This window comes from Prunus avium, chromosome 3 (genome assembly GCF_965620075.1).
Source record: "Prunus avium chromosome 3, drPruAviu1.hap1.1, whole genome shotgun sequence".
NCBI classification, from domain to species: Eukaryota; Viridiplantae; Streptophyta; class Magnoliopsida; order Rosales; family Rosaceae; genus Prunus; species Prunus avium.
This window is the reverse complement of record NC_142286.1, coordinates 1,059,014-1,085,015: the sequence shown is the minus strand read 5'-3', so window position 1 is coordinate 1,085,015 and position 26,002 is coordinate 1,059,014. Positions and strand designations below refer to the sequence as shown.

Genomic DNA, 26,002 nt, shown 5'->3' with positions numbered 1-26,002 from the left:
AAGTTAATGTAATCGTCTTTCTAATGTTGAAGCATAGTCTTCTGAGAGAGTTAAACCAATTCAAGGAGTTTTGGAATGTGGATCATGCTAATTGGTTAGGATAATGTGTCTCCACCCTCCGGTTGAATTTTTCCTTCCTCCCTATTGATTAGAATAATTTAGAATATCATTTTGTTAAAAAACCACATAGCTTTGCCCCAAATTTACACAAAATATAACTGTGAACTATTTAAGTTGAACCATGGTTTTGCCTCTCTATTTTCAATAATAGAGACTTTGACTTCTTTTTTTTCAAAATTTTCTTTACCCCTAGTCCATATCTTTGGACACTCATTCTTTTTGAACACCCACTACACATTTTTCAACATTTTCTAGACAACAAAATCTTTTAGGACTACCCATTTATTTTACTTTGCACACCCGCAAGACTTGTGCAGCTATGTGGAACCGCATAACTTCAGTCAAACGCGACCCTTCTAGCTGCACAAATCCACAATGTGTGTCTTAAGTTATCGCAACTCTAATCAATTGCACGTACCACGAACCCATAAATTTTTCAAAGCCAAACATAAAATACAAATGTGAAAAGAAAATCATTAAAACAAATCGTACATTTTCTTCCTCATAGATAATCTCCTTTGTGCATTTTCCTCCTCATAAATGTATGTAGTTTTTTCAGGAGAAGGTGATAAAACCTTTAAGAAGAGAGAAACTTGTTTTTAATGGGCTATTTATCAATTTACCGCAAGTTTGCTTTGTGTGCAATTGGACTGCAAGCCCAAACTTAAAATACAAGAACTTCATAGTTTAAAAAGAGAAATCCAATGTTTTCTTTGCGTTTTACAATTCACCCTCTTACAAAATAAATTTGTAGCCAACATTTTCCATTAGCCAACAAACAATTCTGGATATTTAGCCTTGACATTAGACTCCAACTCCCAGGTTGCTTCCTCAATACTATGATACTGCCATATCACCTTCAATAATTGAATGTTCCTGCTACGAAGAACCTGTTCTTTTCGATCCACAATTCTAACTGGCTTCTCCTCGTAAGATTTTTTTTTTTGGTTCAATCACAGTTCATTCATGCCCCAAAGCTATGGGGAGGAAAAATAACAGAGATTACAAGTGCCGAAAAGGCCAATACAAAGGAAACAAAGAACAACAAGCATATGGGAGTTCAAACTAAAAACCATTACAGTCTAGCAAAATGAATCTTCCCCATCACAAAGTCAAAATAAAATACAAAACAAAAGCAAATAAAGCCACCGCCGCAAAGGGAACAGGGATCGCACCAACATAGCCACAAAAGAGGAGATACACTTCCCTCGTGCATATCAGCACAGCTGCACAAAGAGACCCACCAATTTGCCACAGAGAAACAAATTTCCCCAAAGCACAAAAGTACATCCACACAAGAACATCCATCCAAGACTCACAATCTCCGTGAAGGCCAAATCTGCCTTACAACAACCATTCAAACCATGGTATATTCCAAAAGACCAAAACCAAGAGAGTGGAAGGTGGTGGTGCAAACACCAGAGCAGGAGCCACAGTCATAGCAAGGGCTCTATACACTTTCCAGAAAATACGTGAAAATTCGCTTATAGAAGTGGTTGATGTAGCACAATGGAGAGGCTAGATCCAGAATGAGGAGAAGGCAAGAAGAGGAGGGGATGTAGAGGAGGAAGTAAATCTGTGTGTAGGGGGTGTTTCTTTTCGAATGCTCAAATCTTTCCAATCCAAAATATGTGAAAGATCTGGATGCTTCTTGTTCAATGCAGATATATGAAATACACAAACTAGTTCCAAAATCTCAAAAGGACCAATAAAACGTGGAGCAAGTTTTTTGCCTCTGTCAAACCTTTTGAGTCCACAACGAGGTCTAATCGTGAGGAATACATGGTCTCCAAACCTCTGGTTTGGATGATCTCCTTTGATTAGCACGGCTTTTGGAACGACTTTGGGGAGTCGAAAGGCATTGTGTGAGAGGCTTCACTGCTTTGGTGGTCTCCCTAACCAAATCAGAACCCAAAAGTGACAGGAAACTTCAGTAGCTCATACCACAAGAATTAACATGGCCTTAAATATAAAGGCTACCAAATGCAAAATGGTGAGGTTGTATTTCTTTCTCTAATAAGTGGGACGCAAAAATATGAAGATATACAAGTTGGAGTGATGCATCAAACAAAATGTATGTTTGCAAATATACATAATCCACCAGAATAACAAAATGCAGAGTATACAAGTTTGAATGGATTCATCAAGCTGAATGGTCTTTTATCCAAAAAAACTGAAAGTGCAGGATCTGTGTGATAGAAATAGTAACCTAAACTACGACAAGCAAATGTATACGATGCTTCTGGAAAATACCTCTAGCTTTCTGCACGATAGTGTGATTCAACTGTTGTTGACACCATAACTGACCAAGCAATTAGAAGACTAGAAGGAACTCTAAGCAAAGCAAGAGGAGTCCCACATCGGAAAACAACAAGAAGTGAAGGCTCCCTCTCACCTATAAAAGCATACCACTCTCCACTTAAGAGAGGATCCGAAACTGAGCTGGGTTCCCTCTTCAGGACTCTCCTATTAGTCTGGCCTCCGAGTCCTGGGTCTCCAGACCCGGGGACTTGACACCTGGGCTCCAGACTCCTAACTTTGTACCTTAGGCCCTAGGCCTTCTTCCAGTTATCTTTGGGTCTAATCCCCTTGTACAAATGTAAACAATATCATAATGAGAACATCTTCTCTGTGGACGTAGCCCATTCATTAAGGGTGAACCACATATATCTTGTCTTTTGTATACTCATAAATTGGCCAAGTCCTCACATACATGCTGAAGGTCCAAACCTTCACCCATCATTCATCACACCTCATCACTAAGTTGGACTCAATCTTGGCCCAACCATTTTGAGCATCAACAGTTTGGCGCCGTCTGTGGGAATTGACACAAAAGGCTTCTGTCGTTCTTCCCTTCTCCAGTGCTCTTCGGCACCCATACAATCAACATCACCTAGGCTGCCGTTAGGCAAGGCCTTACTGGAGCCACCTTGAATGCCAGGGCAACAAATTGCAGAAGACAATATTTTAAGAAAAAGCCAATCAGTGTGGCTATACTTTGCATGGCTTGCAGGGCCAACCCAACATCTCAGTTCAAAGTACCGACCGACACTTCTTTGAAGAGTAAAAATATGGGGACTTAAGCTTGTCCCACAAGCTCCATCATTCAGCGTGCGCTGCCTTCGGCACCCCACCATACCCTTGCCGAACGGCAAGAGCCGTGCAGAAGGAAAAATGGTCACGATACCCTTGCTTGGCTGACCCAGGTTCTTTACAACAGTACAAGAGACCCCAGCCTTAGCTCCGAAGGTCTATCAGTCGGAGCTTGTCGAACGAACTTGAGTCTTCTCCTCGCAAAAACCCTTGCAGCCATCTATCTATCTTTCAAAAGCTCTTGCCAAAGACACCCCAGCTCTTGCAAAAGCATTTGAAACCTCACGGCACCAATTGAAGCCAAGAGAAATCGCGAACGCCTTGAAGGACCAGCTAAAAACTTTGCCCACACTTCAGAAGGATCGAAAGGCTCCAATCACTTCCTTGCCGTCAGTCAAGGACCCAGACCCTAGACGGTCCTAGATTGGATGAACCCCCATCCACGAACAAATGCTGAACGGCACCACGGACCCAGCTCCAACTCGATGCAAAAACTAGGCACCTAGACCCACTCCTCGCCGAAGACAGATCAGCCCCTCACCAAAATACCTGCGAATATCTCTTGCCGATCGGCACCTCCTCCGAGCTGAACCACGGACCCAGCTCCGAGCTTCCACCAAAATAAATAAATAAATAAATATTTTAGAGCCTAGCTTCCTTGCCGAACGGCAAGGAGCATGCAGAAGGTGAAGGAGTGACTTACCAATTTTTGGATGACCCAGCCCCTCAAGCTAAAAGGTGACTGCAGGTCTTAAGCTAATAGGGGACTAGCACCTCCGCGCCACCTTGGCCTTTCTACTAAACGAACACTCGGACCCCCATGGACCCAGCTCGTAAAGTGCTCCCCAAGACACCCTCGCCAAATCTGGAAGCCCCCAGCCCCCGCTGAAGCCCAGCTCCACAGAGCACAAACCCCAGGCCTTCGCCAAACCCCAGCTCATGAGGCCCACCAACCAAGAACTTGGAAACTTGCGGGATCAAGCCCCTCATTCTTCTCGCCGAAGGACAAGCCCTTGCCGAAGCTTTGAAGGCCCAGCTCCAAGGACATGCCACAAGCTCAAATGTCCACAAGGTACCCAAATTCTTTAAATAATAATAAAAATTGTACATATGCATTCCTTCCCTTCGGCACCCTCGTGCCCAAGCCACATCGCCTTGCGACATGCAAGCTTGGCACCTTCGGCACCCCATGCCCTCTGGCATTATTGCGACATGCAAGTCTTATGCCTTCGGCATCCTCATGCCCAGCCACTTCCTCTTGCGACATGCAAGCTTGGCACCTTCGGCACCCCATGCCCTCTGGCATTATTGCGACATGCAAGTCTTATGCCTTCGGCATCCTCATGCCCAGCTACTTCCTCTTGCGACATGCAAGCTTAGCACCTTCGGCACCCCATGCCCTCCGGCATTATTGCGACAAGCAAGTCTTATGCCTTCGGCACCCTCGTGCCTAGCCACTTCCTCTTGCGACATGCAAGCTTGGCACCTTCGGCACCCCATGCCCTCCGGCATTTTATATTGCGACAAGCAAGTCTCATGCCTTCGGCACCCTCGTGCCTAGCCACTTCCTCTTGCGACATGCAAGCTTGGCACCTTCGGCACCCCATGCCCTTCGGCATTTTATATTGCGACATGCCTAGCTCTTCCCCTTGCCACATGCAAGCTTGTTTCGCCTTCGGCACCCCCGTGCCTAGGCCCACCTTTGGCACCTCCATGCTTTGCAACATCCAAGCTTTGGCATCCCTTTGCCTAAGCTCACCTTCGGCACCCCTTTGCCTAAGCCCACCTTTGGCACCCCTGTGCCTAAGCTCACCCTCGGCGCCCCCATGCCTAAGCTCACCTTCGGCACCCCTTTGCCTAAGCCCACCTTTGGCACCCCTGTGCCTAAGCTCACCCTCGGCGCCCCCATGCCTAAGCTCACCTTCGGCACCCCCGTGCCTAGGCACATTGCCTTGCCACATGCAAGCTTTGTGTCACCTTTGGCATCTCATTTGCCTTCGCCACCCTCGTGCCTAGCTTCACCTTCGGCACCCCTTTGCCTAAGCCCACCTTTGGCACCCCCGTGCCTAAGCCCACCTTTGGCACCCCCGTGCCTAAGCCCACCTTTGGCACCCCCGTGCCTAAGCCCACCTTCGGCACCCCCGTGCCTAAGCTCACCTTCGGCGCCCCCATGCCTAAGCTCACCTTCGGCACCCCCGTGCCTAGGCACAATGCCTTGTGACATGCGAGCTTGTGCGTTTGGCAAACCACTCTGCCTTCGGCACCCTTGTGCCTTTAGCATCCCCTTTGCCTTCGGCACCCCCGTGCCTAAACCCATCTCTTGCAACATGCCTTCAGCACCCCCCATGCCTAAGCCCACATTCGGCACCCCGAGCCTAGGAACATTACCTTGCAACATGCAAAGCTTTGTATCGCCTTCGCCATCCCAACTCCAAAATTATGTCAGTATCCAAGGGACCTAGCCCCCTTCCGAAGGCTCAGCTCCAAAACAAACTCCTAAGGCCAAGCTGAGTACTTAGGCCTAGCCCTTGCCTAGCCCTATCTTGAGCAAAACAGGCTCAATAAAAGCCATAGATGGCCCTTACTGATCGGCACCTTGGTCCCCCGCCTAGCCCAACACTCAGGCCTAGCCAAATCTGCAGCTTAGCTCCTTGCGAAGCCTAGCCTCCTTCCAAATTCCAAAACTCCCAGCCTCTGGACACTCATGCCAGCCCAAACTATAACTAGACTCCTTGCCAAAACCCTTGCGGCCCAGCCCTTGCTAAATGCCCAGGCTAAACCCACATGACCCGGCTCTTCCTAAAATGCCCGGCTCTCCTGTTGAAACATTAAGAGGCCAGCTCTTGATGTTGGCCCCAATTCCATGCCGAAGCCTCAAAAGCCAAGCCCGTGTGGGACTCTATTTTTCTCTCCACGCTCCCTACCGTTCGGCAAGGAAGCTAAACCCTCAAGCTTTGCTCCCTTACCGAAGCAAATGGCTGACCCAGCCACCAAAAAAAAAAAAAAAAAAAAAAAAAAAAAAAAATTGCACCTGCCGAACGGTAGGCAACATGCAGAAGGAATTTGGGAAGTGAAAATGCCCACTTGGCTAGCTACTTGGCTGACCTAGCCACAAAAAAAAAAAAAAAAAAAAAAAAAAAAAAAAAAAAAAAAATTTTGCACCTGCCGAACGGTAGGCAGCATGCAGAAGGAAATTGGGGGGAGGTGCCTACTTGGCTGACCTAGCCACAAAAAAAAAAAAAAAAAAAAAAAAAAAAAAAGAGAAATTTTTTTTTTTTTTGAGACTTGCAAACCACTTCAGTTTTTGTTGCAACTTCTCTCCCTCCAAAGTCCTTCTTACCCGGGGACTTGGGGGACTGGGGATAGTGCACTATACAACTTGGAAGACAAACTACGGTGTTGCTCGGCCAGTGCACTTAAAATTACAAATCCCCAAGCAAGAAGTATCTTCTTACTCGCGAACTTGGGGGACTACTGTTGACACCATAACTGACCAAGCAATTAGAAGACTAGAAGGAACTCTAAGCAAAGCAAGAGGAGTCCCACATCGGAAAACAACAAGAAGTGAAGGCTCCCTCTCACCTATAAAAGCATACCACTCTCCACTTAAGAGAGGATCCGAAACTGAGCTGGGTTCCCTCTTCAGGACTCTCCTATTAGTCTGGCCTCCGAGTCCTGGGTCTCCAGACCCGGGGACTTGACACCTGGGCTCCAGACTCCTAACTTTGTACCTTAGGCCCTAGGCCTTCTTCCAGTTATCTTTGGGTCTAATCCCCTTGTACAAATGTAAACAATATCATAATGAGAACATCTTCTCTGTGGACGTAGCCCATTCATTAAGGGTGAACCACATATATCTTGTCTTTTGTATACTCATAAATTGGCCAAGTCCTCACATACATGCTGAAGGTCCAAACCTTCACCCATCATTCATCACACCTCATCACTAAGTTGGACTCAATCTTGGCCCAACCATTTTGAGCATCAACAACTGTGATCTCGTGTTTTGAGACAGAGAGTAAAGTTGGATGACAACATTGTATCATCAAGTTTACAATAATAAATACATAATTGTTTGGAACTATATGGTCTCCAGAAAGATATGCAAGCTATACAATGGTTTGAATGGATGCATTCCGCAAGACATATAATTCTAGGTAACAGATCAAACACTAAATCAAAGACTACAAACTTCAACATCACTAAATAACTTGAACAAGTTATGCAGCAGAAGTTAATCACTTACAGCAAGACAAGCAAAATGACTCTCCAGACTCCACATAAATTACAGTTTATAGCATCCAGAATTGTCCTCCATATTTATCAAATAAGAGGTGTTTTTTCCGTTTGAAAAGTTAATTACACAGAGGACAATTGCCTTCCCAAATAAAAATTAGAATATAAAGCAATAACAATTCATCTATACGTTGAAGCGGATATACACTCACCCAGATTTTGAAGATGGTGTTTCTGGGATATCTGTTAGACTGAATGAAGATAATGGTTTTGAAAGGAACTCCACAGGATCAGCTTCAAGGCAATTACTCAAATCCTCTGGCCATCTCATGGGAACCAAAGTGCCCCTAGAGAAATTGAGAGATCATGGATGATTTAAGCCAAGTCCATAAATAATTTTCAGTCTTCAAAATTGGTTGGAATGAAAGTTGGAAAGGCACACATATATACACAAGAAATAACTTTGGAAAAGCACACGCACCCTTCTATGCATTTATGCTTGCAGCGATTCATCTTATCCACTGTATAACTCCCAATAATGATATCAAGACGCTTTGCTAGTTTAGGTATATCAGAAAGTGTCACAATATTCCAAACCTTCATAACCTGGACATATTCCGAATTCTGCTGGAGAATGTCTACAGTCCAAATGAGATTCAGCCGCCTGTTGACTTTATACTTCTCTAACAGTTGAGCACAAGTCCCATCATGCACTATAATTCCTTTATCCTTCTGAGCTCGACGCCATCCACTTGAAAGCTTTGTTAAAAGATTAAACACTTCCCGACATATAACAGTGTCTTTAATCATTGCTAAGGACTTCTGAAATTCACGAGTGAAGCAAACCTATATGGCAAAAGAAGACAGAATCATGCTGATAATGATATGCGAAGCAAAGATTGACAAACAATATTGTAACAACCAAACACCATCTTGAATTTTAATCTGTAAAATTAGAGTGAATTCTCTTTAGAGAGGTATGTTCCCATTGATTTCTACATGTTTAATTTACAAATGCTCTTCCTCTGTAGAAATTTACAGAAAATTGGATATTAAAATTCTACACTGAAGTAAGATCCGGCCATTCAATAGCCTTTGATAATGTTAGCTGTAACAAAAAACCTGTTTTAGACTTTGACATTGTTTAGTATAGAACAGAAATACATTAGAATTGAATGGACAAGTAGCAGCATCTACCTTCCATCTTGCATTTTTGAACAGAAAAGAGTCAATATTAAGTAAAGAATGAAGTTGGCCAAGCTCCAGGAGGGCAGCTACAATAGCCTGAGCCAAGTTATTGTCCTCATCAGCATTATGAAAGCATTCCCGTCTCTCGGCATCAAGGACTAGCTTTTTCCAAATAGAGTCACTGTTAACCAAAGTCGATCCATTCCCCAAAATCCAAAGACAATACCTACACAGACACAATCAAAACTACTAAATTCAGAACCACCAGTAACTCAGACATGTCCTAGCTGCATCATGTATAACCGTAATGTAATTATACAAAAGTACTACCTTGCACGTGTGAGCGCCACATTTGCTCTTTGACGGTTAGACAAGAAACCAATTGATCCATTCCCATTACATCTTACAGTGGAGATAATTATTACATCCTCTTCACCACCTTGGAAACCATCAACAGATCGCACACTTACAGAGAAGCCTGCATCAGAATACTTACTGTAATTTTTGACTCTCTCTTGAATCGCATGAACTTGAGCCTTGTATGGTGATATGACCCCAACACTGACCTTCTTCCTTTTGCCAATGAACTCTGTTGCCCAGAAAGAAAATTTCAGAAAACTTGGTTTGTGTTTGTAAATGTATCTAAACCTCCTAATATATTCTTAAAATAATTAGTGCATCGATGATCTTAGATATCAATAGAATAGAACTACCTTTGTAAAGTCTTGCAACTATCTCAGTGACCACAGCAACCTCCACCGTATTTTTTCTACTATGACCATGATCAAATTCATCTTTTCCATTGGCTACATTTATGAAGGAGTAGGATTGGAACATTTTTCCCTGAAGGAAGCACTTCTCATAGCTTCTTTCATTGACATTTGGACCATCTAATATCTGATTGTCGTAAAACTCCCTATTTGGAAATAAGCTGATGGATGGATGCATCCTATATTGGATATTTAGAAGATGCTTTGCGTGTCCCAACCCTGCCAGCCTTTCGAACAAACTTCTTCCAAATTCAGCCTTTGCGGAAACCTAATAATTTGATCCAATTCATTAAAACGTTACAACAATATAAACAGTTCTGGTAGTTTGAGAAAAAGTAAAGAACGCAGAGGATAAAACTAAAACCTTGCTTTTAACCATAGCAGGAAGTTGCCTCTCATCTCCTATGAGAATAGCATGGCGGATACCAGACAGTTGTAAGGGAATTGCTGATTCACATTCTTTAAGCTGAGCACCTTCATCAATGACTAACAATTCGAGTGGTCTCACTGCTGCTGCACCGTCCAATTTGGCAGAAGTTGATGCAGTACAAAATATTAAGCAAGCATTTTGCAGGCAGAATTGTTTTATTAAAAATTCATTAATGGAAAAGGAATCCAGACCAGAAAATTCCCGAGGAAGCAACTTCAGTTTACAAACACACTTTTTTCTCAACTGTGTAAACCAACCACCAATGCTTCCTGGACCTTTGAAATCGTTTAGGAGTAACTTCGAACCTTCATCAGGGACGCCAATGCTATGCAATGAAGATTTAAAAGACTTAAGTAAACGCAAAGCCGCAACCATATCCTTCACCACCTTAAGTGAAATGCAAGAAGTTGGTAAGTGAGTGTAAAAGTTTACCATACAAAACTTCATAGCATCACCAACTGAACCAAATTCTTCCCTCATGAACTCCTCAAATGTCAAAGGATCATCCTTGCTTACACTTTCTGCATTTCCATTAGTATACTTTTCATTTTCTTGACCATTCTCTCTATGCTTTTCCAAATATAAAGAGTACTGTTTATCTGGATCCTCGAGTAGACATATCATTGATTCTAACAAATGCTTCCATCCGGATAAAGGGACCAAACACTTGTACAGAGTTTCAGCGCGATAATCAAGAAATACATCGAGAAGGTCAGCATTACCATCGACCTTCATTCGCTTCTTGTTCCCAAAGAGAATTATATCTCCAAGTCCATACTTACCATACTCAAGTGAATGATTAACCAATCTCCGGAGCCGTGCTGCCACTTCTAAAACCGCAATATTGGTGGGAGCACATGTTAGTGTTCTGCACTTCAACTTAAACAGAGCAAAGAGTGATAGACTGACGGTCTTTGTTTTCCCAGTACCAGGAGGACCCCATATTAATTTGACAGCATTCTGGTGTTGGCATTTGCTCAAACTGATACAGTTTAAAATTGCAGCTTCTTGGGACTCATTTAGACTATGAGAGCTAATTGTGGGCCATATAGTAGAAAGGTCAGGAGAGCATTTTTCTTTGGGAAAACAAACTGTGCAAGAACTTCCATCCTGTAAGAAACAAACATAAAGTTTACTAAGAACTGTGAAATGTACAAACAAATGGACTGCTAAGGAAAAGAATATGAGTCCAGATACATACATCTGAATTGGGTTGCAGAACTTTCTCAATGACATTTGTGTTTCCCCCTTCTGAGTTCAAGGCATTCCATACACGAATGTTTGTTGTCATGTTCATCAGATAAACAGCAAAAAGTGTTTCTCTCTTGCTCTGTTGTGTGTCTTGCTCTCCAAAACCAATAGGCTTCGACGAGAGTATTTTGAATTCAAAATCATCAGGAAACTTCTCAAGATCAGTCACTCCATCAACATAAGCAATAAGATAGAACCTTTGGGGCCTATTCAGATCATCAATGCATTTTGGTTTGACATTAGTCAAGGCAATGAGATCTCCAACCTGTGGCTCATACATTGGCCCTTTGTGATTCTGATCAACTTCTGCATCTTTCTTATATGTTATATCATAAAACAAAGCTTTGGGAGGTTTATGATATTTAGAATAATCTACTGTCAGTATCTCACAAGTAGGTGCGTGCGACAGAGTCATCATGTTTGAGAGTAAATCAGCATAAGTTTCCTCAATGAGTGAAGGAATGAATGATTTCTTGTAGGTCGTCACAGTCGAGAATGTCTCGGGAATCTTGGGAACCTAATGCATGCCATGCCACCATCATCAAATATGTAACTTGTGCTGAAAAACCAATAGTATGTATAAGGGGGAAAAGAGACAAACCTGGTTTTTGTAAAGATGGTTGTTGAGAACATCCCTGAGAGACCAAGAGAATACCAGATCGATCAAGCTACTTCTATCTGTTACTTCTTTCTTGTTGGTGGTCGTGCTAGTCTTCTCCATTGCTTCCTTACTCTTGCTCAATTTCTTCAGTGTAGTAGTATATCATAAATTTCATGCTATATTCAATTACTTAGCACTGAAGGAAGCATCTGCGCTATTTCATTCCCTTTTGCTTTGCAAAACAGAGGGCGTTATAGTTAAAAAAGCATGTCTCTGTCTATTCAAATTCCTTTTCTGTTTTTTCAGAAAATAAATAAATAAATTCAGGGTTAATTGAGAGGACATAACAGGAAGATGAAGAGACCTAAAGTGAATTACTTTTGCGACCTCTCAATATATATTTTTTGTTTTGGTAAAAATAACCTTACTTCACAGTTGCATATTAAGGAGGAAAAAAAAAAGTGAGACAGCTTAGGGAAGAGCAACAGACACTCTGCCTCTCTATTTCAAGTGTTCGCTTTTTAATGGTTGCTAGACTTTTTAGCATTTTCAATTAGAAAAATCAATAAGTCGAAAATTTTGTGAATTTGGAAAGTTTTGAGACTTTCTTAGAACTTTTCGCGCCAATTAGAAGCTTGATTTCCACTACAACTTAAGGAAGGTATGAGATCTTTGATATGCATTTTTTTGGTTGGAAAATATATTTATTGAGAAATATCATAAGAGTTACATGTAGAATAGATAACCAGAGAATAGTCAATCTACAACCCAAACGTGACGATGAGAAACAAGAGTAGAATCTTTGTAGAAACATATGCAATACTAGCAAGCAACCTGCTTCTCAGACGTAGATCTGAGACAAAAAAAACAAAATAAATATAAGTACAGAAAAAAGAGGAAGAACAGAGGGCAATTGGGCTAAAGCCAACATCAAAGCTCATTACACAATTAACCAAATTAAACAAGACTAATAATGAAAAAGGGAGCTGATTTTCCCACTCCTCTTTTGTCTACTTATACTCCCTTTTATGTTATAATAAAAAGTATTAAAAAACAAAAGAGAGTGTAAGTGGACAAAAGGGGAGTGAAAAAATCAGCACCCATAAAAAAAAAAAAAAAAACGACAAGAACAAGAGAAACATAGAAAGAGGAAAGAGAGAAGGAAAAATGAGAGAATAAAAGAGAGGAAAAAAAAGTGGAGAGAAAAACAAAAGGAAAAAGGAAGAGAACAAAAGAGAGATTAAAAAAAAGACGGAAAAGGAAGAGAGATGACGGGAGAAACAGGAAGAAGAAGAGGAGATTTTAAAAATAAAAAAAAGAGAAGGAAAGGAGAGAGAAGAAAAGAGAAAAAGAGGAAGAAAGAGAGAAGTGACGTGAGAAAGAGGAAGAAGAAGAGGAGAGAAAAATAGAGGAAGGAGGGAAAATTGAAGACCACAGGTTGCTCTCATTTGAGGTCTCAAGTTTAGGTTCGACTCTCATGGCAGACTAGAGGTCTCAAGTTCGTACCCTCATGGCATTAGTTGTGTATGTAAGAAACCCTCACTATTGTAACCCTCATGGCATTAGTTGTGTATGTAAGAAACCCTCACTATTGTAGTTTAGACTATTGGTTGTACTCAACAAAAAAATTGAAGATTTTTTTATAATAGTTTCAATGCGTCTATCACCATAATTGTTTCCTCTCAAAACAGCCCTGAAATTTTGATTCCATCTGCTTCGGTCGCATGGTAGTTCTTGATAGATTTTTAGTAAAAATTTAAACGGGCATCTAGTAAAAACACTTCTAACAAAGGCGCTTATGAGCGAAATGGTTTCCTACCGAAGCAATTCCAAACAGGTATTTGGTTTTTGATTCCATCCATTGATTTGCAACGTAGCATAATAGTTCTTGATTATGTTTCTGATACTCCTGAAGTTAAGGATGCTTTTTTGAAGAACATCACCATTGAGTCAAAAAACACAGGAATTGCACCGTAGAAAAAATACCAATATCAGCCAATAAAGACCATGAACAAAAGAGGGCTCAGCCCTAGATGACCTGATAAAAGCTGCATGAACCAAAGTCTTGATTTCCATGTACTTGTAAACACCATATTACAGAATCCTATATGGTTCTTTGAAGGAGATAAAGCAAGTCCCACTTTACCTGAGAGAAATTAAAACAATATTGCCAGTTTTCAACGTACTCTGAGTTAGTCAGCAGATCTCAACTACATGTATGATTTTCTAATGGTTCTAAATTATCAGCACGATACCTTTCTCAAAATGTTGTATACTGCAATACATACAAGATCAGCAGTTCTCAACTACTTCTACATGGCACTCTTAACTTCCACAAAACATAGCTCAATAGGGCCCAACAAATCGTTTAAACAATCACAACGCCGAGATGAACCTTTGAATCTTTGCCTGCGATCGCTCCATTTCTTCAGGTCCATCCACATCACCAATATTGTCGTGATATTCCTGTGGTCCACAAAGAAAGAAAGAGTACTGTATTAGGGTACTTATAAAGTATTCAAATAATTAGCACAAGCTTAATCCACCAAGGGCTTAAAGTCATGCACCAAAAAGTGTAGATTTCACTTTATCAGTTAGAATTATTTCTAAATATAAGTACTTATATTCAGCATATTTAAAGACCTGTTAAGAAATAAGATCTTAGTAATCTGGTTGTAAGAACCCAATTAAGCCTTGTTCCACTTATATTAAACAATGCCTATCCTACATGCTGGCATTACCCTAGCGAAGGTCTAGGTAAGAGATATTAGAGAGCAGGGAAGAAAATAAGCCCATTTGAACTAAGAAACCATGAGGTGCAACAAATCTGAATTCCCAATTGCAGCACAGTGAAGTTAATGTTGAAAAGGTTTTATTTCCCCCTTTTCTATGTTTGGTAGACAGTGAGAAATTATGAATAATTCCAAATCCAACATGTACATGCCCTTGTAAGAATCAATCCTTTCAAAGTTTTATTTTTCTCCTTTTCTCTGTTTGGTAGAGCCCATCTTTGAAACATTGCACACAAAAATACAACACATCATTGGGCCAGGTAATCCAAATACAAAGAAACTTAACATTATAAGAACTAAACAGAAGACCAGGAGGAAAAAGTTGGACAAATGACCAAGTTTATTACACTTCTTCAAAATTTAATTAACACGGGGCTAAACAACCCAACAAGATTATGCACAATTCCAAGAAAACAGTAAACATAAGGAAAATGCACAGTAGCAGTCATGCATTTAAGCATAAGCAATTAAACTGGATATGACCACCAACCACTTTCCCCCAACTTATTGTCAAATGTAGTTTACTACCCTTTCAGACTCTAGATCTATATCTTTATCGATCAACCACAGCTGAAAGTTTCAGTGATGATCCTATCCATGTTGGAGCTTCTTATGGGATATCTAAAGCCAGCAAATTTCAAATTCTAGGCCTGAGCAAATCAATTTACTGAACGACTTTCAAACTATCAATTTGGTGTACTCAAAACACCCCTGATTCTGTTAAAATTCAATCTTTATACAAGGCTACTACCTGTTAATTGTTTCTCCAAAAAAATTACTTTACAAGCATTCCAAGAGACCCCTATTATGCTCAAAATCTTAAAGAAAGCACCAAAAGCTTGCAGAAAATGCTACTATCTAGGGCACCCACAATCAAATTTTAAAGTATTGTACCCTCTGATACTACACATCTGAGATACAGACGACTGAGAATAATTTTTTTAACATGTCAATTAACTGAACTACAATTTCTACTAGAAATTTTGAAGTTCTAGCAGACACCAAGCTTATGTACCTGAAGTATATCCTTAACATCCTTCTTAGTCAGTTTTTGCTGCTTGAGCAGTAGTTCAATTCTTGCTCTCATTTGAGGGTGCCTGCAAAAGAAATTACAGGCTCAAATATAATACAGCTCTTCTATGAAACTGTAAGCAAGAATATATAAATGTGATGTAGAAACTTACTCAGAACACCAAAGATGCCCCAGAATAACAGCAATCAACTGCAGCATGTGAATAAAGAGGTTAAGATCCAAAAGGATAATGAATTTTAAACTAATCAAGCTATGGTATATCTGACAACTACTCATGTAATGGGTGAAGATTGGAACTTGGAAACAATTATGGCAATGTTTAGCATGCAAGATACAGCTGACTGGATTAAAAAGGATTTAACTATTTTCATTTTGGTGCAGTGTAAGACATAAGCTCTACCTTAACTCTGTCTAAACGCATGGTGGAGTCAACATTGTGATCAGATTGGACAGAAATGAATTAAGTTTACATAATTATTCGCTAAAAAATATAAAATTGACAGCAGCCTTAGTAGTAGTGGCAATAGTAGCAGTGATGATGATTATGCTTGTGGTAGTTGTGATGGTTCCGTAATACTCATTAAAACCTTTGTGCCTCCTGGAGAACAGTTACCCTTTTTATATGATTGCAAGGACTAACCAAAAAATTGGGGTACTAACACCAATAAACGCCATTATTTTCCCTAATGCAAGACACTGGTTTATAATGCCTTTATATAAAACATCTGTTCTATTTATTTATGGGAAAAGTGCAAAAATTTGACTACATGTTTCTAAGAAAAATAGACGTGATTGTAACTAACATCTTAACAGTTACTAAATTTGAATCAAATTGCAAATAAAATTAATAGCTTCACCTCAAACAGATTCTATGAATAGAAATTGCTTAGTTTTTCAGCTCCAAAATAATTAAAAACTCAGATACAACTGGATGAACCAAACTGTTTTACAACCTTTTTCATTGCTTGGAGTTTTATAACCTTTGTTGTTATTCATGGTTCTCCTAATAGTTCTGTTTTACACCTTTACTGGATTTGTATCACCTGTTTAGACAACATTTTATTCAATTCCTCTAATTCCTTGGGGTTGAATGGGATAAACATCGGTAGCACTAATTCTATTCCATATCAAAACAAAAAGAAATTTGAATTAAATGATACGTTTTAACCCTTCTCCAAGCTAACATGATCCACCTCAGTCCTGTATAACTTTATAGCAAACCCACATAAAAAGCACACTAAAAATTGCATTATTCCATCCAAAATAAAACCAAACCTGAAGAGTATAAAGTCCAGATTCCAACTTCCGGTTGTACTTTTCCTCTTCATCCATCTGCAAAGTGTAAAACCCCCCTCAGTGAAAGTAATGTAATTTCAAGGATCTGCAGACTACTTAGAACCAAAGAAAGAACTGACCTCTAAATCATCAAGTTCAAGCTGATCCATCCGTTCAGTTTCGGCTTTAACTCTATCTGAATATCTGAAATATAAATAAAAAGAAAAGTTAAAAATATATCATAAATTGAGAAGAAAAGCTTGCCTTCAAATGATATTGACTTCCATGCTTCTGTCATTTTCTCTTTTCATATGTTTCCATAGAAATAAAGAAACAAATAAGCAAAACCCACCTCATATAAAGTTCCATAAGCCGGTCTATCTTTTCACACTCATTTTCGACAAACTTGCTTAACAATCTCTCCCTTCTAGAACCCCTCAGAATTCCACCTGAGATGGGAATTTTGGGTAGCTCAGTCGACAGTATCATTTTAATGAGTAAAAATCTGGGAGACAATCTAGTGAAATGATGTTTATGGATGAAACCCTTATAGATACACATATTTCAGTAGCGTAATGCATTGTAAAATATAAGATACTTGTCAGTGTTCTAGTGCACTCAACCGTGCCCAACAGAGCCTTTGCGGAGAAAATAAATAACTAGGATGAAACCATCAGGCAAGGATGGGCTTAAGCACAGATAACCACATTGCAAGAGCATACATGATTGGGCCACTAATTTAGGCTAACACAGTATCAGTATGCCAGCTACATCTTCTAGGGAACTCGCGTTGTTCCATCACTCATTTACAAGAAGCAAGATATTTACTGCTGATTGTATTTTCGTTCACCCACTTAGCTATTCACTTATCGTTAGATTTGATCCTTAAAGTGTATCTGTGATATATGCTTAGTTAAGGACTTACATTCAACTAAATCCTGTCCTCAACAACAACTTCCTATCCAGATTATGTTGGAGGTTCCAACAATTCCAGAATGGAAATTGTAAACAGGAAATGTTAAATAGAGAGAACTGTTCAAGAAGTTCAACATCAAAGCTCAGATTCAGAAGTATCCAAAACTGAGCATCCAGAGTTGCACTTTACAAAATGCACTACAATAACAAATTGATACTTAATTCAATAAACCATGAATCAATACATATGCACTATCTTTCTTAAAAGTTGCTTTTATACCCTTAAGGGGCAACGACTGTCCTAGACAACCAACAAGCTAACGCACTTACCAGTTATCGATTGTATTATTGTTTCATTACTAATGAGGGACCTAAAAAGTTTTATATGAGCAGCGAGCTAAACATAAAGATTGTACATCATCTTCTTTCCTTAACTATTGATAACAAGGGTCCAGAAGAAGTTAAAGGTAAGAAAAGAGGTACAAGAAATCACTCAAGTTGTAAAAAAAATACTATAAAAACAGATTAAATAGAGTAACCAATAATCTTAGGACTACAAAAGGTGAAAACAAAAAAATCATAAAAATACAAAACATTCACATAACCACTACAATTTCACTTGCCTGCTTACCAAATAAAGATGCAATTAGAGACACAATGCGCTCCTCCAACTCCTCGTGATAACGCTCCTTCTTGTTCTTCTTCTTAATGGGAATCTACACAAAATCAAATACAAATTATTACCCTCTTCTAATTAGACAAAACAAGTACTAAGTTAATCATTTTTATTTAATTGTAGCTCTTCCGCGTGAAATTCAATGCCAAGCAGAGTTTTATTTCTGTCTCTCTCTCTCTCTAGTATTCATCTATGGACACAGTGTAAATAAGTATACATGACATTTGCAAAATGAAAGTCAACTTCTTTCTTAAGCAAAATCAGAAGCCACATATAGTAGACAATATCCTTCTTCATCCCAAATAGCCATCAAAGTTCACAGTTATTAGAAGCATAACAAATGCTTCTTGGACACAATCTAACTACAGAAAGACATTAGTAGGGTTTTGCTATGGATAGTCTCAAGAAAAATAATAAATTACTTGGAAAAGAAAAAGGGAATGCAGCACTTGCCTTACCCATAAAAGCTGCAAAGGCCGTCTTCAACCCCAAAACATCAATGAAACGTTCGCAGGCTGGCGGGTACTTGGTCATGGCAAAGTCAAGCGCTCTAATGGCCGACCCATAAGCAGACTTCTTCTGCTTGATGATAATGATCATCAACTCCACCCCTTCAGCCTTCACAAACCTCTCCTTGTTCTCCAATGGCATCAACAAGCAGCACAAACAATCAAACAAATTCTCCAACATCTCGGCCTCATCGGAGCTCTTGGGGTCCTTAGACTTGTACATAGCCACCGCCTGAAGCAACACATCGACACCGTTCATCTGCCCCAACTTCTTCTGATTCGCTACGCTACTCTGCAACAGTATAGCCAATATTTCCGAAGCATATTGCTTGTTTCCATCGAACTCTCTCACCTTAATCTTCCCCATCAACCATTTGAAAAGCTTGGTCCTTTCGCACACCAATTCCGCCACCGCCGGCTTTACCTCGATCAAATTCTCGATCGTAGCTAGAGTCCCGTACACAGCGGCACTCTCGTCCGGGTCCGAATCGTTCAACCGCTGCAGATTCTGAACCAGCAGCTCGAGGACATTGTTGTCTACTAGGGCATCGACGAGAACCCCAACGGCCTCGTCGTTCTCATCGAAAACCTCGTCGTCCGTGAGTTCCTGGAGCAACTGAACCACGTCGATTGCAATGTCGGTGTTGTCGTGGCCAAGGAGGTTGAGAATGGAAGGGACGGTGTTGAGGGAGACGAGGTCCGGGTAGAGATCCGGAGCTCCGGCGAGGACCTTGAGCTTCTGGAGGTCTTCGTGGAGCTCGACTTCGGAGTCGGCGAAGCGGTCGGGTTGATCCGCGTACTTGAGTCGGGCTCCGATATTGTCCTTGAGACGACGCTCGAAGGAGAGCACTAGCTTCTTTAGGGTTCGGAGGTCGGGCGCTTCGACGGCGTTTTGGGATTTCTCTACTGCCTCCAAGAGGGACAAGTCGATGTCGTTGTTACTGTTACTGTTACTGTTGCCGTTCGGGACGACGTCGTCTCGTTTGCGTTTCGTGTTGGAGTTTCGACCGTCGACAACTTCCATAACGTTTCCGTCGGATTCGGCGGGTTTCTTCAAAAACCTACTGGGCGCTGCTCTGGTATACTCACTGAATCGGGGTCTTCAAAGTAAATATCCACTGCCTGTTGCAATTTGCCACTTAAACTGGTCAGAAAAAAATAAATAAATAAATAAATAATTTACCCTTCAAAATTGATCCCAAAAAAAAGTTTCCACTTGAAAAAATAAATAAATATCAAATGGGTTGGCAGTGGAAAAGTATACCAAATTCAGGAGCATTTTTGCTCACTACTTTAATTTAAGGTGTACTCTCTCAACATTTCACACCTGTTTATTGATATAACTATAGTTGCATAAATACAAAGTAAAAAGTTAATTATGGTTATATCAAGAGACAAGTATCAAGTATTGAGAAGGGTGGTGAGAATACACATTGGGTTAAAGTGGTGAGCAAAAATATACCCTACCAAATTCTCCCCTCTCCAAATGCACCCGGTTCGATTTAAAAGGTAATCTGGAGATAATTTAATATATTACTCCTTCCTAACCAATAATAAAAAATATATATATTATTAATTAATTAATTAAGTTTTAATCAAATCACCCCACTCACATGAGATGCGCATGTCTATTTCAACATCTATTTAACAGATAATCTTGTATTGGCTAACATATGTATGTAAAATCACTCTCATTGAATTAAATTTTGTTGTATTCTTCGTATTAGTCACGATTGATTTTGTTATTTTTTTCGTAAAGAAACATTACGTTACTTGCTTGTTGAAAAAAAGGTTTGTAACTCAAGTGGCTAAGAGCATTTTATCCCACCACTCAAGGTTTTAAGTTCAATTCTCTCCTCTCTCAATATCTCTTCAAGAGGTGGCCCAGGGCGACTAGGGCTACAGCCGAGGGCCCAAAATTGAGAGGGGCACACAAATTTTTTATAGCCCATATATGATATATGTGTATATTAAAAATTTTAAAAAAGAACCAAATCTTGAAGGAGCCGTTCCTGATATGGTGGCATGTCAGCACAAATTACTTTTTGATACTCTCAAGGAAACTTCCTTACTTGAAAAACAAAGTCAAATATATATTATATCTATATATATAAAGCAAAAGGCAGAGAATGGTGAAACATTCAAAATATCAGAAAATACCCTTAGTTAATGCAAACATTAAGAATTGAAATTATTAATTAAATGAGGATAATATGGTAAATTCACACTTTTTTCATATTTAAAAAATTAGAATTAAAAAAAAAATCAGATAATGGCCTATTTTTATGGAACATAACTACCATTATCTTTTTTAATTCTAAAATAAATTTTAATTTTTTTTTAAAAAGCCTCTAGCAAGCGCGGAAGCGCATGCGGAGAGGCTAGTATTATATAATATAACAAAAGAAAAACAAAACATAGGGAAATTAAATAAAGATAAACCAGTATGCCTTTTTTATATATATTTTTTATAATTATAATCAAAAAGCCAAAAGGCTCTCAAATGCAAGCAAATTTTTATTTTTATTTTTTGTGATTCTTCTCCAACACTGAGTTGGAAAACAATACTTCATAAGACCAGACCAGTGCCTTTCTTTCAAGGTTTTTATTTATTTATCAGATCTTTCAAGGTTCTTCCTTTTTTATAGATAGATATAGATGTATAAATTTTATGATACATTATACACATCTTTATTAACTTCTTTTTCTTTATTATTTGATTCAACAAAAAACTTGGCAAAGATTCTTGTTCTCTAAATTTGGGAGTTTCAAGTTAAAGAAAAGATGCTAAAAATCCAGGGTTTGTTGTTATTTGTTAATTAGTTATTTGTTATTGTGTTGTGTTTATTATAAAAATTAAAAAAATGCTTCCTAATAAACAACTTTATGGAAATCTCAAAAGACAAAAAAGAAAAAGAAGAAGAAATTTTTCCAAGTGTAAGAGGATCTTTGAATAAAATTTTTGTTAAAAAGATCAATGCTTCACTTGAAAATTTACCAAATGCATATGAGCAGTGTTTAATTTTGATAAATTTTTTAATTTTAGTGTTTAATTTGTCTAAAAGGGCACACTTTCAAAATTTTCCTAGGGCCTTAGAAAACCCTGGACCAGCTCTGATCTCTTGTAAAAAATATATATATATTGTGTAGTGCCATTGAAATAATTTTATGTGCGTGTAACTTTATAGAATATATTGCCTAGCTCGGATTGAAATAATTGCCCTTCTCATGTTTTCCCCGACTAGAAGGCCTACGTTATTACAGGGGGAGCCCATTATGTTGGAGTGTGTCGGTGGTGGTGGCTGGGTGGAGTACAAGCGATAGTCTAAACTATAGGACAGAAGGATTTCTAGTATGCAAATTAAGACCTTTTTTAACTGGGCTAGATTCCATTGGCAATAAAAAAAATTTAGGGAAATAGCGGTATATGCCACCAAAATTATAATCTTAAGTGAAAATACCACCCATTTTCAAAAATTGTAAAACTATCACCTATAAATATATATTTATTGTCCACTTATTGCACAGATATCACTGTTACAGAAATTTTGGTCTCTCAGCTCCATATTCACTCTCTCTGCGTTCGCTTGCTCTCTCTCTCTCAGCTCTCTCTCACAGTTCTCTCTTCCTCTCTCAGCGCTTTCTCTCTCCATCGACCACCACCACTCTCTTTCTCCCTTTGTCGCGAAAACCTAAACAGCACTCTCTCTTTCTCTCTCTGCAGTCAATGTTAGGTTTTGTTGAGGGGGTTCTTGAAGATGAAAGAGAGGGTTTCTTCGTTAAATGCTCTCTCCCTTCAACAATCTCTCAGTTCCCTATCTTTTCATGTCTTCAATCGACGTCTTTCTCTTCTCCTCTGCTCCTTCAGGGCCTCAAAAAACCCTAATTCTTGGTTTCGATTCTGACTTTTTTCACATACTTCCTCCTCATTCTCAATCCTCTCACAGACAAAATTCGTGCTTTTCTTTAGGTGTTTCTGGGATTTCCAATTTGGTTATGTGCGCAAAACGAGTGATTCTAAGGTAGGTTTTGTATTTGTTATTGACTAGTTTGTCTTTTTGTATGGTTTTCATTTGAGAAGGATAATTTCACTAACCTGTGACTGATTTTGTGAAGTTTAGTAATTACAGAGATTGGAAATTTATGTATTTGAACTGTGAATTACTTCATGCTTGGATGAAACTTCTATTGGTCTGATTGATTTTGCTTTATTGATGTAGCCTCTCCAATCAATTTCCAAGTCTGGAATTGCATAACAGAGAGCAGAATGGTCGGGTTGATGATTTATCAGCTTCTAAGGTAAAGGGGGAACTACATAAGTGTTTGAATGGGCCTGTTACAGTTGCTACGGTCTTGTTGCCTCGTGGTTTAATCAATTCAGGGAATCTGTGCTTTCTCAACGCAACGCTACAGGCTCTTCTATCCTGTTCTCCTTTTGTTCAGCTTCTGCAGGAATTGAGAACTCGCAAAGTGCCTAAGGTTTCTTTTGTTTATTCGATTACTTTGTATTTACGTGGTTTTAGTAGAATTGCTATTTGCAAAAAACAAAATTTATATAGATTGCTGATATCAGAAAATAGGAAGCTACCTTGCCTATGCTTGTTCTTTTTCTGGCTAATCACTTAACTAATATGTTGTCCATTTGAATTTGATTTTATATATATTGGGTGCATTTGCAGAGTTCGTCTCTGAATTTGACATGCCTAGTGGTTCAAGTTCAAAGAACAAAGATGCAGGTGTTCTTGAGACTGGTAGGCCTTTTAGCCCTGCCATGTTTGAAGGCGTTCTTTAAATTTTTACTCCAGATGTACGAACTAGGATCTTGGGCAGGCCAAGGTGTGTATCTGATCTGGGTGAATAATTTTCTGTTCTAGGTTTTGTCTTTTTGTATTTTTTTATTTCTATGTTGAGCCTTCTTATTGCAAATTTAATCCTTGATGGTATTGCTGGCTGAAATTGTAAGGCATGATCATTGCAAAAAGATTTAGACACATGCATCTATTTGTGGTCACAAAAGTTGTCCTTCCCTGCCACTTTTTTTCTTTTAAATCCCTTATGGATTCTTATTTTGCCATTAATTTCAGTTATTTCTATGAACCATATGATTTTCATTTTTGAGACCTTGAGTAGGACAGTTTCTGGTTTGGTTTGCCTTTGTATCTCTCACACTAGATGCTGATAAAGCCTCCTTCCAAGGAAAATTCCATTGAGATTTAGTTAGGATTTTATTACTTTTTATTTTTATTCTGATAACTCGGTACTCTAGTTTTTTCACTGGTTTTAGATAACAAGGATGATGAAGTGCGAGTCAGCAGAACAAGTGTGACCTTATTGTCAATCTTAAAACTTCAGCAAACCAAAAAGTAGGTAAACTTAGTTTTCATCCCTTTCAAGCTTGTTCTGGTGCTTTGGATTTTGGATTGCCATATACAATTTAATAAGTTAAGTTCTTTACTTTCCTTTTGGTCTTGGCAGTTGTTGTGGTGGGATAGTGTAAATTTTAAATCCAAAGCTTTTGACTTTGATGATGGTAATAAATTTGCTCATTTTATTAAAATAATCATGAATCATCATTTACAACATAGGTCAGATTACAAATGTTGGTACTACTATATCTGCTTGTTTTTGTAATTAGTGGGGCTAATGCTGATGGAAATCAGTTTGGTCCTGCATAAGTCCTTCATCCTGATGATGTCCTTTTTTTTCCTCATTATTGATACCTTAGAATGTATAATGCTTTTGTCTAATATATGTACGCATTAAATTTTTTTGCAGGTTACGAGTATCAGTCTTCGTAGAGAAGGTGCTGACATTCATGTAGATGTTGGTTTGTGTACCACTCAGGTATTGCTTAAATATTTTACTTCTTTGAAGTTCTTTATATGCTTTAATACGAGAAACTCTTGAAGATTGAGTATATGAGATGGAGAAATAGAATAATCTCTTTTAACTTTGGCAATATCTAATTGTTTTTAGGTCACCAACAAACTCAAGTGTAAGAACTCAAATGGGTTTCATTGGTTTTGTGTATTTGGATCATTTTTCTGATTGGATATTTTGGGCTCTGTTTTAGGTTGCTTGTTTGCAATTAATTTTGGCTATTTCTATGAACCCTATAATTTCGTACAAGAAATTCAAAAGGGAAAGAAGGTTTGACTAAATTTTCATATGGCCCTTGAAAGAATGCATGTCCTACTTGAACAAGAAAAGTATATGATCGTTTTTGAGTCTTTACACTCTTTGGCTGACCTTGTCCAAGCAAGTATTGGATGTTTTATAGGAACAACAAATTAGTGAAGTACTCATCCTAGCTTCAAATCCCATTGGGAGGTAAAAATGATAACTAGGATTTTAGTTTAATAGAAGAAGTCACTATTTTGTGCAGTGTATATATTGCTGGAATTTATCTGTGACGCACTATGTAAAGTAAAGTGGGTTTTATACCAATATTAGTCCTATCACGGTTCTTGAATATTCATGTTAATGACTTTTCTTGAGAAATCTTGTACTTGATAATGTCTAATTTTCTGTTTACATGTTAAAAGAAGATATTTTGTCTATTTATATATTCTTCCTTCTGGATGGTGCTTAGGACTTATAAGTTTTGGGAAGTACTCATAATTGTACTTTCGCCTGAGTAGGAATTTTTTTCCCAGTTTGCAAGAATTGTTCATCAAATTTATATAAGTTTGTAGATAGCACAAGCATGCACCTTTGAAGAAGCACATATGCGATTCTCATCCAACCAATTTCGTTGTAACAAATTATGTATCTTTGACTCTGTTTTTTCCCTCAGGCTGGATTAGCTCTTGGAGAGTTGCGAAAGGAAAATAATTCCTAAGAAGCCTTTGGCCAGTAACTAATCCACCTTCAAGTCAAGAACATCTTTTACATCCTCAACTTTTACAGAAGCCTCTCCGCCCATTCCTTGCTCGAGGGTATTTTGACGATGTAGGAGTGTAAAATGTGATTCCATTAAGGACGTCGTGTCCTTTTTGTAATATGTTGTAGATTATGAATATATAATGGGAATGTGGAGTTTTTGTATTGCCTTTGTATTGCTCCCCTATTGTATTTGTATTGTCATCGTATTGCCATTGTAGTGTTGTGTTA

The 26,002-nt window shown here is 38.9% G+C and overlaps 3 protein-coding genes across 9 annotated transcripts; 1 reads left to right on the top strand and 2 right to left on the bottom strand.

The window, feature by feature from the left end:
• Positions 1–1,736: 1,736 nt before the first annotated feature.
• Positions 1,737–12,692, bottom strand: LOC110765079 (helicase SEN1-like). Its single transcript, XM_021968131.2, has 9 exons — positions 11,690–12,692; positions 11,039–11,605; positions 9,772–10,947; positions 9,351–9,675; positions 8,968–9,226; positions 8,647–8,863; positions 7,931–8,295; positions 7,662–7,796; positions 1,737–2,015 (listed from the first exon to the last, which is right to left on the bottom strand). The coding sequence occupies exons 1-9, from the start codon at positions 11,807–11,809 to the stop codon at positions 1,886–1,888; spliced, it is 3,294 nt and encodes a 1,097-aa protein (XP_021823823.1). The 5' UTR covers positions 11,810–12,692; the 3' UTR covers positions 1,737–1,885.
• A 1,046-nt stretch (positions 12,693–13,738) lies between these two features.
• On the bottom strand, positions 13,739–20,017 carry LOC110765096 (ARM repeat superfamily protein). Its single transcript, XM_021968149.2, has 8 exons — positions 18,834–20,017; positions 18,336–18,420; positions 17,142–17,238; positions 16,930–16,993; positions 16,790–16,846; positions 15,666–15,703; positions 15,497–15,578; positions 13,739–14,155 (listed from the first exon to the last, which is right to left on the bottom strand). Exons 1-8 carry the CDS (start codon positions 19,911–19,913, stop codon positions 14,066–14,068), a joined length of 1,593 nt encoding a protein of 530 aa, XP_021823841.1. The 5' UTR covers positions 19,914–20,017; the 3' UTR covers positions 13,739–14,065.
• A 2,391-nt stretch (positions 20,018–22,408) lies between these two features.
• Positions 22,409–26,002, top strand: LOC148295410 (uncharacterized). Of its 7 annotated transcripts, none has more exons than XR_015834699.1 (7): positions 22,409–22,911; positions 23,110–23,368; positions 23,569–23,725; positions 24,174–24,252; positions 24,365–24,419; positions 24,665–24,733; positions 25,686–26,002. XR_015834699.1 is itself a non-coding variant. In XM_088251131.1 (6 exons), exons 1-5 carry the CDS (start codon positions 22,673–22,675, stop codon positions 24,708–24,710), a joined length of 780 nt encoding a protein of 259 aa, XP_088107257.1. In that variant the 5' UTR covers positions 22,409–22,672; the 3' UTR covers positions 24,711–24,733; positions 25,686–26,002. The 7 variants fall into 7 exon arrangements, 3 of the variants coding, with proteins under 3 accessions (XP_088107257.1, XP_088107256.1, XP_088107258.1); XR_015834697.1 differs by having other exon boundaries at positions 24,156–24,252; XR_015834700.1 differs by lacking the exon at positions 24,365–24,419 and having other exon boundaries at positions 24,174–24,256.

Coding starts and splice junctions, on each gene's coding strand:
- LOC110765079 (XM_021968131.2), bottom strand. CDS start 11,809: ATGGAGAAGACTAGCACGACCACCAACAAGAAAGAAGTAACAGATAGA. Junction 9,227..9,350: donor AGTTGCAAGACTTTACAAAG/GTAGTTCTATTC, acceptor TCTGGGCAACAG/AGTTCATTGGCAAAAGGAAG. Junction 2,016..7,661: donor ACACCATCTTCAAAATCTGG/GTGAGTGTATAT, acceptor TGATTTGGTTAG/GGAGACCACCAAAGCAGTGA.
- LOC148295410 (XM_088251130.1), top strand. CDS start 22,673: ATGCTCTCTCCCTTCAACAATCTCTCAGTTCCCTATCTTTTCATGTCT. Junction 22,912..23,109: donor GCAAAACGAGTGATTCTAAG/GTAGGTTTTGTA, acceptor TTATTGATGTAG/CCTCTCCAATCAATTTCCAA. Junction 23,726..24,155: donor AGGATCTTGGGCAGGCCAAG/GTGTGTATCTGA, acceptor TCGGTACTCTAG/TTTTTTCACTGGTTTTAGAT.
- LOC110765096 (XM_021968149.2), bottom strand. CDS start 19,913: ATGGAAGTTGTCGACGGTCGAAACTCCAACACGAAACGCAAACGAGAC. Junction 16,847..16,929: donor TTGAACTTGATGATTTAGAG/GTCAGTTCTTTC, acceptor TACACTTTGCAG/ATGGATGAAGAGGAAAAGTA. Junction 15,704..16,789: donor CTGGACTTTATACTCTTCAG/GTTTGGTTTTAT, acceptor CACATGCTGCAG/TTGATTGCTGTTATTCTGGG.